General features: G+C 46.7%; 1 protein-coding gene across 1 annotated transcript in view; it reads left to right on the top strand.

The window, feature by feature from the left end:
- Positions 1-14,276, top strand: part of KDM4A (lysine (K)-specific demethylase 4A) — a 44,825-nt gene that overhangs the window by 26,285 nt on the left and 4,264 nt on the right. Inside the window, exons 12-18 of the mRNA XM_008587635.1 lie at positions 3,293-3,474; positions 4,903-5,107; positions 5,542-5,618; positions 6,561-6,616; positions 8,297-8,405; positions 8,734-8,919; positions 12,190-12,360. Coding sequence (XP_008585857.1) covers positions 3,293-3,474; positions 4,903-5,107; positions 5,542-5,618; positions 6,561-6,616; positions 8,297-8,405; positions 8,734-8,919; positions 12,190-12,360 — 986 coding nt within the window. The remainder of the gene's footprint in view (positions 1-3,292; positions 3,475-4,902; positions 5,108-5,541; positions 5,619-6,560; positions 6,617-8,296; positions 8,406-8,733; positions 8,920-12,189; positions 12,361-14,276) is intronic.

The following is a 14,276-nucleotide window of genomic DNA, read 5'->3' as shown; positions in this document are numbered from 1 at the left end:
GAGAACTGGAAAGTGTTGTATTGAAGCTCAGGGAGGGATTGACATCAGTGGGGAGTGGCCCGCTGTGCTACCTGCAGCCCAGAGATCCAGTAAGATTAACACTGTTGAGCCTCAGCACCTCTCTCAGGGACCGGGCCCCAGCACCCTTGGGGAGAGCAGAGTCCGTCGCACTTGTTACTCTTGACTAATGCCAGGCCCTTTCCCATCCTGTCCTCTTCTTCCTGATCTGATGGCAGGCCCCATCTCTGCTGTTTTCCGTGGTAGGAAGATAGGGATCAGCTGTGTGGGTAATGTCCCTTGAGTTCTATAGTCAAAAGTGTGGCCAGACTCTGAGTCAGGTCCAGGGAAGTCCTCTGTGTTCTTATTCTAGCCCAGACAGGAGCTTCAGGTTTTGTGGGTAGCACCAGCCTAGTTTCATGATTTTTACCCCTAATGCTATAAAGCAATATAGATTGTAGAAAACTAGAAAACTTAGAAAAAGTTAATAAAGAGGAAAACAAAATTACTCATATGCCTACCCTTCAAGAATGACCACTGAATATTTTAATGTATTATCTTCCTAACTTTTCTAGTCATATATTAAATTATGTCCATGTATGAGAGTACTTTAAAAAGTTGATGGAAATATTTGTGTTATCTATCAATCTAATCTATTTATTTATTTATTTGGCAGTGGTGGGGGAGGGGGGCGGTGGCTGGCCAGTGAGGGAATCTGAACCCTTGACCTCGGTGTTATAACACTGCACTCTAACTGACCTAACTGGCCAGTCCTTGTGTTATCTTTTAATTCTATTTTCCACAAACTTTTTGAAGTACCCACATAATGTCTTTTTAAAACAATGTATTTGAGATTATAATATACAACCTTCCCCAACTTCTATGATGAAAAATTTTCAAATGTGGAAAAGTTGAAAGGATAAAAACATTGTTGCTCTCCAGCCATATTCAACAGTCGTTAGCATTTTGCCATGATTGCTTTGTTTCCCTATATGCTTTATTTATATACATTTATGCACAATTGCTGTCTCACTTGAAAGTAAGTCGTAGGTCTCAGGTCACTTCACTTTATGTACACCAATAGCATCTCCTAAGAAGGAGGATTATCTGTCTCCTGTATAAATACTATACTGCTACCACACCTAGGAAAATACGCAGTAACTCCATAATGTCCGTCTTTCCCTGCTTGTCCCAAGAATGTGTTTTATAGCTTCTTTCCTTTAAACTATTATCATCCAAACTAGGGTCGCACATTATATTTGGAAGTTAGGTTTCTTTAGTCTCTTTTTAGTGTAGTACAGTCCTCCTCTAACTTAAAAGAAAATTTTCAACTGAGGCATAACATATTCAGTGAAATGCACACATCTTAACTTTACAGCTTATGAAGTTTCACATATGTAAACTGTAAAATTTTTATTCCTGCAGTTTTCCCCTAACATAGTGAACATTTCCCCTCCATATTCAGTTTTCACAGATGGAATGATTTGGGGCCACTTTTGGCTTTGTAAATGGACCATATGTCAATGTGTTAATTTTTTAGTTGTGATGTGAGCCTGTCTGTTTCTGTTTCTTCCATCTTGTCTTGGTCATTCTTGTTTTGGCCAGAATAAAGAAAAAACATCTGTACTTGGGTTTTGGGCACCATGACTCCTGACTGGACCTGAAGGATGGGACTTAATAGGGGTTGATTTTAATTGTATTGGCCTCCGTATGCTACTGTAGCCTTCACTGAGGTCACACATAGCGGCAGTTGCCAGATCCCCGTAGATAAAGCATGACTGTGAAGGCGGAATAGAAAACAGTCTACCCGCACTGAGCTGGAGTTGCCAGAAGTGAACAGATGAGCGCTGAGTGCGAGCGTGTGCCAGAGCTGTCCTGGGGCCACTTTGTCCAGATCTCAGGAGCCTCCTGGAAAGCACTAATGTCTGAGAGGAAGTGAGGAGATCATTGGGGGACTGTAGCTGACTCCTGCTGTTGCCTACACACTGGTAGACTGTGGTCCCACGAGATGCCTCCTGGGGCGAGGCTGCACAGAGCCCATCTCCCATCAGGTGCTGCACACTTGGGGCTTGCTTTGGTCACGCTAACCAAAGGTTCATAGCAAGTTTAGCTTCTTGCACCTGCCTCACATGGGGAGCACCTGAAGAAACACTTGCAACATCGGTTTATTCTGATATTTGCCTCCACTTTTACCAAAGGTTGCCCTCATTCACTCATAACTTTCATAATTTTTATGGGGTTTCCCTTGCTTCCTTGACCCTGTTTGTGCTGAGAGCTGGTGGGCTGTGCCCCATCTCACTGATTTGGAGGAACTGAAAGTGTTGACCTTCATTGCTGTGTCTTGTTTTGTGACCAGACGTTTTCTGTTTTTCATACAGCAGTGTGTCCCCTTCTGGAAAATGCACCCAGAAGGGTTTTTCTTCCCCAAGGCAGCACTGAGGTCCATGGAATTGTATGCTCTGCTGACTAGAGTACCTAAGAGACAGAAATATGTCGTGTAGACTAGGGGTCTGTGAAGGGCCAGGAAGTAAATCTTTTAAGCTTTACAGTCTCCAGTGGTCTCTTGGTCAACATCAGCTTCCCCCCCCCACCCTTTAAAAATGTTAAAACAATTCTTAGCTCCCTGAGTGAGCTGGATTCAGCTTGCAGACCATCATTTGCCAGCCCCTGCCCTAGACTCAGGGCATTACATCTTATGGCTGGGAAGGAGGTTCATTTTGGACACACGGTTCTGCCTTTGTCTGAGGTATAGCCAGGAGGGGTTGGGGAGCTCTTCCCAAAATAGGCAGGTGTCCTGCTGACCTTTCTAGAAGGAACTGGAAAGTCCCCACCAAGGACCATGATGTAACAACTTTTAACATTTGCCAATTCCCTGTTATTTTCCTTCCTTGTTTTCCTTCAGCATATCTAAAGGGAAAACTAAAAGGTAAAGGACTTAATGCGTTGACATTTTGGAGGCAGCAAATAACATGGTTTCTGGCAATATGGTGCTTCACTCTGCTGCTCTTAGGTTGAATGGGCAGTTGTTCAGGTAGAGCAGAGCTCTGGGGCCAGAGAAAGAGTAGGGACCATGAGTCAGTCTGGCCAGAGAAAGGGGTGCAGGCAAGACTTCCCATAGCATCATCCAGGCATTGAAGGGGTCTGCTGACAATCAGTTCCATCCCTTGCCACCGTAGGACTCTTGGGTTTAGTCTAAACCTTAGACCAGAAGTCCTGGCTGAGTTCATCTGCTCTCCAGGTAGAGCCACAAGTGTGCAGGGTTGATGCTGACTCATGTTTCTCTTTCATACACTAGAGACATCTGAACAGCTGACCCCTGAGGAGGAGCCTGAGGAGACAGAAACCTGGGCCAAGCCTCTGAGCCAACTGTGGCAGAACCGACCCCCAAATTTTGAGGCTGAAAAGGAATTCAATGAGAGTATGGCCCAGCAGGCCCCTCACTGCGCCGTCTGTATGATTTTCCAGACTTACCATCAGGTAAGCCTGTTCCATCCCCTCTGTGTGTACCCAGGACCAGCAGTCAGAGCGAAGCTAGATTTAATTGTGAGTGCATAGCTGATCACTGGTTGTCTTGGGAAAGGCTTTTTTTCTAGCATTCTTTACCCCATCCGTGTATTGGTCAGGCCTTGCCAGGCAGATAACCCAGCAATGTGGGTTTTCACTTGAGGCTACTTTGGAGATGAGCTGAGGATGTGGTTTAGGCCCTCTTTGCACATGCACTCTCCACAGACTTCACTGTTTGCAAAACAGTCTCTTTTTTTTTTTTATCGTCATTCTAGTTGATGATTATTCCTGCCAGGTAGTTTGTAGTTCTGGTGAGTCATCATGGAGGACTACAATCTAAACTTCAGATGAAAAGCAGGTCCTCTAATGTTGTCTACCTCTTTCCTTTCCTGTTGCCACTGTGGGTGCTCCCAGTAGCCAGAAGGTTCTTGGGAGGGGAGAAACAAAGGGCCTGACTGGGGGAGGGGAGTGGAGAAGCCTGGTCACTGAGCTCAGTTCTGCTCCTCCCACCCTGGGGTGTTGCGGATTCCACCATCATGGATCTCTTTGGGTCCAGCTCTAGGGGGCCAGAAAGGCATTCATAGCAGCAGGTTCCAGGAGACCAGCTCAGTCTCAGCTGGAACCTGCACAGGGTGGCAGGTAGGTAAGCAGTTCTCCTATGGTGGTTAATGTAGCATAGCTGCCACTGAGCCATTGCCTGTGAGGGAAGTGAATGGCCTGGTTCTTAGTGTCAGCAGATCTAGTGAGGGTTAGTGTTTCACAAATAGCATAGGCTCAGGGGGTGACATGTTCCTGTACCCCATCCTTGGAATGAGGGTGATGGTGCCATCCAGTAGCAGGGCCAGCAGGTGTTCACAATCAGTATAGTTTCTCAAGGGAAGTATGTGGACGTAATGTTCTTTCTGGAGGGGCCCCAAGCCAGGAATCACAGGTGGGGCTCCAGCCATGTGACAGTACTGCAGCTCAGGTGACCTGCTGACATGGACAGCCAGAGGCAACCAGTGCTGGCTCATTGGAAGCACGTGCTCTGGGTGCTCTCCCCGGGTGGGGCCACATGTGGTGTAGCACATAGGGGAGCCCACAGCAGCATCCTAGCTGCTTAGCATCTCAGTGCATTTTATTACCGCTTGGTTTGGGAAGATTGAAATCCCAGTTGCCTCTTACCTCGCTCCCTTTTCTCAGTTGCCCCCTAGGGGCCTTTGTTTGATGCTGCAATGAGAAATTGAATTTGAGTCATTAGAGGTAACTTCAATTAGTAGCTCCGGGATAATGGCTGTGCACCTGGGAGCAATAGCCATGGTCATATCAGTAAGAGAACCAGCTTTCTGCTGATGGAGCAGGTGGGGAGCTAAGAGCACAGGCATGTGCTCACTGAGGTGTGCACTTGTTCTTTCCTCTTAGGTTGAGTTTGGAGGCCTTAATCAGAACTGTGGAAATGCTCCAGATTTAGCCCTCCAGAAGCAGAGGACCAAGCCATTGATTCCAGAAATGTGCTTCACCTCAACTGGCTGCAGCACGGACATCAACCTTTCTACTCCCTACCTTGAGGAGGATGGCACCAGCATTCTAGTTTCCTGCAAGAAGTGCAGTGTCCGGGTCCATGCCAGTGAGTGCCTCTCACCTTTCTCTGCGTCCTTTCCCAGGAGCATGGGCCTGCTCACTGGAAGTCCCTGCCACCTGTCGATCCCCCAGTTCCCTCATGCAAAGGTTGCTTGTGTGTTGTTGATTGATTCTCACTGGACTCCAAGAGTCCATTCTTGCCTTAGTCAACTCTGTGCTGTCCTCCTGGCTCTGGATACCAGTTGGGGATTAGTTCCTGCTGCTCAGTAGGTGTTTGTACCAGTGGGTCTGCAGTTCTTGACTTTTTGAGACTTTGGGCTGTACTGTTTGGTTGAGCCCTGAGGACTCTGACTCTAGAATTCAGAGGGTTTTGTAAGATTTGGTTGGAGCTTTGGAAGGTGGTATATGGAAAAGAATTGTAAGACTACATTCTGACTGTCACCTCTGGGTTCAATTTACTCATGTCGTTGTCCCTGTTAGGTTGCTATGGAGTCCCCCCTGAAAAGGCTTCTGAAGACTGGATGTGTTCTCGGTGTTCAGCCAATGCCCTGGAGGAGGTGAGTACGCCCACATTCTTACTGTTTTCCCCTGAGACTTGGAGTACATTCAGGGCCAGACTGTTTCATGTTGGACTTTATATCCCCAGAAATCTGCCTAGGGCCAGGTACACAGTGATGTCAGAGAGTAAGTTTTATGAGGATAAATCCTATGACATTGAGAGTGGTTGCTGCCCACTGTGGCTGGCATGAATGGAGTCTGGAAGTTGTGTTTTCTCCTTGTGTGAAGACCACGCTGACATGGTTATGGTTCCTGTGGAGGAACCATAACCCTCTTTGAAGAATTTAGCCATTGGGTTGTAGACTCAGGATGGGGCTCAGATGGTTCATTTTGTAGCTTTCTCCTCATTGTCCCCCTAGAACCTGGCAGTTCCCCATATAGGAAGCAGTCAGAGCCTTGTAGTCTCATCAGTTTGAATACAGTATCTTTTTTTTTTTTTTCCTTTTTGTCTTTTTTTGTGACCGGTAACGGGATTGCAACCCTCGGTGTCGCGCCCGTACCGCGACCGGCAACGGGATCACAACCCTCGGTGTTGCGCCTGCACCGCGCTCAACCAGTGAGCGGACCGGTCTCTATATGGGATCCGAACCCTCGGCGGGAGCGCCGCTGCACTCCCAAGCGCTGCACTCTACCGAGTGCGCCACCAGGCCGGCCAAAATACAGTATCTTTTTTTGACTTTGCTTACAGTTATTATTAACAGTAATGGTGAAGAGGATTATGTTAAGTTGAGTGACTACTTGGTACACATTAGCCCCAAGTGGCCTCTCCATCTTCCTACAGAGGAGTCCTGATTACAGGGGCTGCATAGGAGAAGCCCCACATGCTATGATTCTGTTTTCTTATGTTGAGGTTAGAGTTGCCCAAAGGAAGTTGGGGGGAAGAATAGATTGGATGTTAATGACTTGAGGTAACCACTTTCCTCCCTCTCCCTTCTTGGCAGGACTGCTGTTTATGCTCATTACGAGGAGGGGCCCTGCAGAGAGCAAATGATGACAGGTGAGTTTTCTGATCAGTCTGAGAACACACAGGCTCGGTTCTGAAGCAGCATGCAGCAGCATTGCGAGTGCAGTGGCTGTTCTCCTGAATGACCTATGAGGATTTGGGAAGTATATCATGTGTCCCTGAAATAGCATCTCCAAGGCTAATTTTAAACATAGGATGCCAAGGGGAGCCAAATACTCCCAGACCTTGCCAACTCCAGTTTTCCCTCTGAGGCAGAGATGTAAGTAACATCTTTCTTTTGGAGGAGCAAAGAGTGGCCTCACAAAAGTATGAAGACCCCATAAAGGTGATGCAGGGACTTTGTGAGCTGAGAGCAAGGACATTTACCCTGTTAAAGCTGGAGCTGGTGTGCAGAGTGGCCACGGCCAGGGTCTAGAGAGCAACTTTTCATACAGCAAACTCTCCCTGGCTCAGACCTGCTGTTTGGAATGAGGGTGAGTGTCCTCCAGGAGGACAGTGGGACATTGAGAAGAGCTCAGCCAGGCCCACCCACTACTGAATCAAATCTACAGAAGTTTCTGGGCTTCTCTGCTGTCAGTCAGCTCATTTCCATGGAGCTGGATCTTTGTGCTCAGTCTCATGTTTAGTTGTTCAGAGGTAGCAGCATAGGATAAATGAGGTTTTTGCCCTGGAGAGCTGGCTGTCTGGGGGATAGCACACACAGGTGAGTGGGCACTAGCAGTGAGTATGCTGCTTCCAAGCGAGCTCCTGTGGGAACTTGAAGCATACATGCTGTCCAGCCTCCTGCCTCCCGGGAAGCCCCGCTTGCTGTTCCAGATAGAGGACTCTTCTTGCTGCTTCCACTCCTTTCAAGGCACTTGCTGCCATTGCTTGAGGTCATGGTGTTCCTCACAATTGTGGGACAGTGCCGGTAACGTTTTCTTTATTTGGGGTGGAAAGAGCCCTGCTTGAGCCTCTCACCTTTACCTTTTAATCCCTATTCTGTCCTCCAAGCTACACAAAACAAATCTGTTCGCGCTCCCACACAGTAGCCTTGCCGGCGCTGCAGACAGCTTCCACGCAGCCTCAGCCTTGTCTGTGGTAGGTTTTCACATGGCCTCATTTTAAGTGCTTTCACCATTTTTGTTGTTCTCATCCTGGCTCATGTTGGGTTTCCCAAAAATGCCCAGCACCAATTCTCTCATTCTCTAAGGATATCTGTCGAACAGACCTCTCAGAGTATGTGGGGCTTGGGCCAGACCTTAAAGAGTAAGTCTGCTATGGATAAAGGGAGCAGAAGGGAGAGGTCATTTCAGCCTAGGGGAAAGCTGTGGTTACTGGCAGATTGGGGCACAGTTGGGTATGTTTTCAGGAAGCACACAGGTCCTGTGGTGAAAGAGGTCTGTGTCAGGCTCTCTAATTTACTCTCACTCCCTGAAACCTGCCACACTCAATTAGCTGGGGCTCTGCTCATTTTGCAACAGACTGAATGAGTGAGAGTGTAAGAAGTGTGGCCCTGTGCTAAGCCTGGGCAGTGTTGGGGGGGGCTGTTTCCACACACTCAGTATGGCGACACTTCTGGTTCCCACCTTCCTGGGTCCCAGGCACCTGCTGGTGGAGGTCAGTGGTCACACTGGGTAAGGGAGGATACACTGTGTGTAGGCCCACATTAGAGGAGAAGATCACAGGGCCTTGGACCCAGGGCTGACTGAGGTAGCCTTTGCCTTTTGGCAGGTGGGTCCACGTTTCATGTGCTGTGGCAATTTTGGAAGCAAGGTTTGTCAACATTGCAGAAAGAAGTCCGGTGGACGTGAGCAAAATCCCCCTGCCTCGCTTCAAACTGGTAAGGAAGAAGAGTTGGGTGTGTGGACTCTACACAGTTACCCTTCTGAAGGGTCTCTGGGTGCAGGAGAACAAAGCATCTCTGCTTGGCCAGTAGCCACTTTTACCCTCTGGTATTGGTCAGTTTGTGATTCTCACCCTGTTGTTAAATTACTTAATAAGTACACCCATAATGAGACATGAGATGAGAACAGGTTGTGTGTGCCCTTGTGTTTTGGGAAGGTGGTTGGCTCTAGCTCAGTTGGCTGTGTGCATTTGGGAGGGGGGACAATAGAGGAGGCTGTACTATCAGTTCCTGGAATCATTGGCTTTCTTTCCCTGCATTGAAGAAATGTGTCTTCTGCAAGAAGAGGAGGAAAAGAACCGCCGGCTGCTGCGTGCAGTGTTCTCATGGCCGTTGCCCAACTGCTTTTCACGTGAGCTGTGCCCAGGCTGCCGGAGTGATGATGCAGCCGGACGACTGGCCTTTTGTTGTCTTCATTACCTGCTTCCGGCACAAGATTCCTAATTTGGAGGTGAGGAAGGGTGCCATTCTAGAATTCTCCTGGCAGTTTTCAGGATCATTTTCTCTGCATGCTGTCCATTTATTGTGTCAGCAAATATTTCCTCAAGCATTATGCTTTATGGAGAGTGCTAATGAGTGAGGGATTAAGCGATGGCCACTGTCCATCTCTACTCCCTGCCTCGTACTTTGCAATCCAGTCGCACCAAGCTGCTTGTGGGTGATTTCATTTGATTATCCATTCACTCATTTGCTTCACCACCAGGATAAACTCCTTTAGGGTCCGTATCTTATTAATCTGGGCGTCCTTATTACTTCACCCAGTGTCAGGGACATAGCAGAAGCTCTGTAAATGTTGAGAATTAGTGGGGAGACCTCCCAACAGTTAAGCATTAACTTCCATATAGTAGAGACTTTTGCAGTTCTCTAAATGGTGAAGCTCAGAGAAAGATACATGCAATGTTAGCTAGAAGAGTTAAGAAAGGATTTGGGTAGAAGGTAGCTTTTGAAGTGGGTCTTAAATGATAAGAAATGATGAGTGGGAGGCCATTCAAGGCTTCAGAAACAGGCTAAGTCTGGAAGAATGAACATACAAGACTGGTCCTGGGAACATGGTGGGGATGATGCTTGAGGTGAGCAGCACCAGAGGATGAAGGCCCTGGATTGCCACTCTTGGGAGTCTGACCTCTCCCCTGGATGAGGAGAACTTTTTTAATATTATAATTTTGAACTGTATTTTCTAACAGTCATTCTACTGTGGTGATTGAGGAGAAGATTCAAGGAATAAGAATAAGAACTTGAGACAGGGCAACCAGTTGGCTTAGGAGAGAGTGAGGTCTGAAATGAGGACACATTGGCAGAGCTTTGGGGTCACATCTGACCCCAAGAACTTGACAGGGTTTGTTGTTCGCCATGGGGAGAGGGGATGGAGAGAGAGGGAGGGGAGGAGGAAAGGGTGTGGGAACAGGCACTGAAAATGACTCAGGTTACTCCCTTGAGAGATGGAAAGGAGAGATAGGATGATGTTGTTAACTGCAATCAGGAACTGGGGGGAGAGATGAAAAAGAGGAAAGGACATGTAGTCTTTTTTTTTTTTTTTTTTAAAGATGACCGGCAAGGGGATCTTAACTCTTAACTTGGTGTTGTCAGCACCACGCTCACCCAATGAGCTAACCGGCCATCCCTATATAGGGATCCGAACCCGTCGCCTTGGTGTTGTCAGCACCACACTCTCCCAAGTGAGCCACGGGCCGGCCCCAGGACATGTAGTCTTTGACGTCTCTGAAACATTCCAGTTGAGCAACCAGCAGGCAGCTGGATTAGCCATGAGGGTAAAGACTGGATATTGGGCCGGCCCGGTGGCGCACTGGAGAATGCGCCGCTTGGGAGTGCGGCAGCGCTCCCGCCGAGGGTTCGGATCCCATGTGGAGACCGGTTCCCGCTCACTGGCTGAGCGCGGTGCAGATGCAACACTGAGGGTTGTGATCCCGTTGCCGGTCAGTAAAAAAGGACAAAAAAGGACAAAAAAAAAAAAAGACTGGTTATTACCAGCATTTAATAGGACAGTTAAATCCAGTTCCCATTAGCAACAGGGCTCTGGAGATGGCCAGTATGAGAAGCAGATAGCAGAGCATGAGCCAGTGAAAATAGTAGAACACCACAGTCTAGTAGGCTAGCAGAGGGAATACGGTGGCCACAGGCTGCAGAGAAGGCAGGTCTGGTTTGGTGGTTATTGAGTACTCCACACTGAGATGTTGTCGGAGGTTGGGTCAGAAGCCGGACTATAGTTGGGGAAGACCCTGCTATCAGTGAGTTACAGTCCCACAGAAGAGATGGTCATACAGGTTTGTCAGTAGTGTGGAAATACAGCAGAGGGCCTGTCTCAAAGAGTGAACTTTGCACTCTGCCATTTGGGATCACAGAAAAGTCTTTGTTAGCTGACTAGATTCTCCTTTTTCATAAAGATATTTTATTGCGAATGAGAGGTGGTCCAGGGGTATGGTTAGGACCTTAGGAAGATGAAAAATTATTCTATGTGCGTATGAGACTAGAGGAGTAAAAGCTTGAGGTAGCGTTGAGTCCCAGCCATGGTGGGGAAATGATAGTCTTATTGTGGAACAGGGTAGTGCTTTTGGGATTTTCATCTCCACATGCAGAAGTTGGCAGCTGTAGACTGCTGATGCTGTGAGGAATTTGCAGGTACTGTTGAGAATTTCTTTCACTGATTCGTTCTTCAAATATTTATTGAGCATGCCAGGCATAGTTTTGGGTGCTAGAAATATACCAGTGGACTGGACAAAAATGTCCCTGTCCTTCTGGTGGATATAGCATAGTTGAAAGATATGTAGGAAACTAGTAGATACACAGAACGTAAGATGGTGAGAAGTGTGGTGCATAGAAATAAAGCAGGATATGGGGAATGGAAGAGGAGGTACTAAGGAATGGCATTAGTAAGTTGACACTTGGATGTGAGAGAGCAACTGTGCAGATAAGTGAGGAATGGCATATCAGGAAGAGGGAACAGCAATGCAGAGACCCTGAGTACAAACGTGTGGCACACACGTTCAGGGACCAGCAAGGAGGCTGCATGGCTGAGCAGAGCAGAATGTGTGGGCAGGTTGGGCAGGAGTGGCTGGATATGAGGCTACCATGTTCTTTGTGATCCCGTTAGCATCAAGGACAAGTTCAGAACAAGAAGGATGAGGTGAGGGCACCAGAGATGGCAATAGCAGGATCCTTGTCATGGGGGCAGTTTGTTGTATGCAGCTGGGGACATCCAGGAAACCTCATTCTTTGTGTCCTAGCCTGCAGGGTAGATAGAGCCAGTGCTGAGATCTGTGTGGAGCATTGCCTGGGGGCCCAGGGCCTCTGGTCACCTATTGAGTCTCCCCTTTGATACTTTGGTTTGTATCTAAGGTGTGTGCATTAGTAGGTGGTATTTGTTCAGTTCCTCACAACAACAGGGAAGTCACAAGAGTCTGTTCAGGGAGTTTTGGGTAAGAGTCTGTTCAGGGAGTCTGTTCAGGGTGTGGTGAAACAACCCGTTGTGGATTGGGAGCTAGGGAGGAGCTAAATTTATAGAGGAAAATATGGCACTGTTTCTTCCACTGTCCTGGCTGGGATATGAATATCTAAAAAGGCCTGTTTCAGCTCCCATCTCTTCTCTCCCTTTCACTTTCCATTCTAATGCCTTTTCCCTGATAAAGAGGAACTGATTGATCTCAGTCCCCATTTGCCAGGCCTCAAGTCTGTGTGAGTAACCCAAGCCTCTTGTCTTTTCCAGCGTGCCAAGGGCGCCTTGCAGAGCATCACTGCAGGCCAGAAAGTCATTAGCAAGCATAAGAATGGGCGTTTCTACCAGTGTGAGGTGGTCAGGCTCACCACTGAGACCTTCTATGAAGTCAACTTTGATGATGGTTCCTTCAGCGACAATCTTTATCCTGAGGACATAGTGGTAATGTCTGCAAGGAGCTTCTTGGGCAGTTTGGGATGGGGAATGTCTCTAGTTCTGGCTGGCAGACTGGCTATGGGTCTGCTTGCCTTTTCTAGCCAGGTCCCATGGCTCCATCAGTTGGTCCCCAAACAGAAAGAAGCTTCTGTACTGGGCTGTCCTTGCAAAGAAAATTGTGTGCTAGTAAGTACCCTCCTTCCCCTAGAATTTCGTGGGAATCAGTGTTTTCTGCAGTTCTTTGAAACATACCTATATTTTGGTCTAAACTATCCTTACAGGCATTCTAGTGCAGTATAAGAGCCCTTTGGAATCAAACCAATTTGCCAGTACTAGCTTCATTGTTTAGTAATTGTGTGATTTTAGGAGAATTATCCAACTTGGAATCTGCTTTGGGCTCTTCACAGTTGAGGGCTTTGGGACCAAGGAGAAACTGCTTGGAGACACCCCTGGCCTGCTTATGTTATCAACACCTGAGACTCTAGAGGCATTGCGTGGACTCAAATCCTAGGTTTCCTGGCTCAGTATTCAGGACTTAGTTCAGGTTTACCCTACCCCCACCCTGCCTTCTCATGTGGCAGACTAAGCCCCAAGGTAGAGGAATAAAGCCCTTCTTCCTTTAACAAATCAGGTATTTCCCATGTTTATACCACATTAGCAACTTAATTGCTAAAAGCACATTCATTAGTTATAAGGTAGACATGTCATACTAAAGACAGTATTGGTAGTATTCATAGCAGTAAGATAGTTATTATTTATCAAGTTCTTATAGTATGCCAGGCACTATGTTAAGTGCTTTATGTCAAGTTCTCTTTAACGTCTCACACAACCTCTGAGGGGTATTATTTCTAACTTATGGAACAGTAATCTCAGGACTTCCTTTTCTAAAGGTTATTGAGAATCCCAAAGCGCTTGTGTTTTTGTGGGTTACAGTCTATGAATATTACTCCANGTTATTGAGAATCCCAAAGCGCTTGTGTTTTTGTGGGTTACAGTCTATGAATATTACTCCATTAGAAATTAAAACTAAGATTAAAACAATCCATTTTTTAATAAAAAAAAATCACTTTCTTGGGGTGGGGGGAGTGGCTGGCTGATACAAGGATCTGAACCCTTGGCCTTGGTGTTATAACTCAGTTGGCGCTCTAACCAACTGAGCTAACTGGCCAGCCCCTTGCAAATCTCGTTAATGTGACTTCAGTCTGTTGTGATAACATTGTTTTGGTTGAAGTACAGGAAGAAAATTCAGCCTCACACAGATATATAGTTGGAAAGGGGAGGAGTATTTCAATAGCCTCTCAGGTAATTGTGATTATTATTCTTTGATATCTCATCAAAACTTAATGAGTGGCAGTTTGTTAAAAGTTAGTTGCAATAAAAATGTGAAAGCAGATTAATGAGCTTTTCATACTCTGTTGCATTAAAACTCATTGACCCTATCTTGCACTTAAAATGGACGCTTTACCCGTGCAGGACTTTATAACATCATACATTGGTCATTAAGAAAATACCGGTACACTGGGCTATAGAGATCTTCCAAATGTTGTTAAATTTTATTATAAATATGAAAAAATCACATTCTTTAGTATCACTAATCTTGTCAGAAAACTACATTTTTTTGAAGCTCCAAGCTCACAGCAGTGGTACAGCTTTTCTGAAATTGTAACTTTTGCTTGAAAGCTTGAATTTTTTTATTGGCAATAGATACTGTCTCTTGTTTTCCTTGAAGTGACAGGCTCACTTCATTCATTTTCATGAAGATAGCTGCCAGATACCCAACTCTGAATAACAATAGTTTGTCAGTCATTTTTTTCAAATAAAACTGGTGTTCCATGAAAAAAGCAGCTAGTGTAGGGGCCGGCCCGGTGGCGCACTGCTACAGTGCGCCGCTTGGGAGCGCGGTGGTGCTACCGCCGAGGGTT

The sequence above is a fragment of the Galeopterus variegatus genome, unplaced genomic scaffold (genome assembly GCF_000696425.1).
Source record: "Galeopterus variegatus unplaced genomic scaffold, G_variegatus-3.0.2 Scaffold4471, whole genome shotgun sequence".
Lineage (NCBI taxonomy): Eukaryota > Metazoa > Chordata > Mammalia > Dermoptera > Cynocephalidae > Galeopterus > Galeopterus variegatus.
Note: the sequence above shows the minus strand (reverse complement) of the source record. Positions and strands in the feature narration are given on the sequence as shown.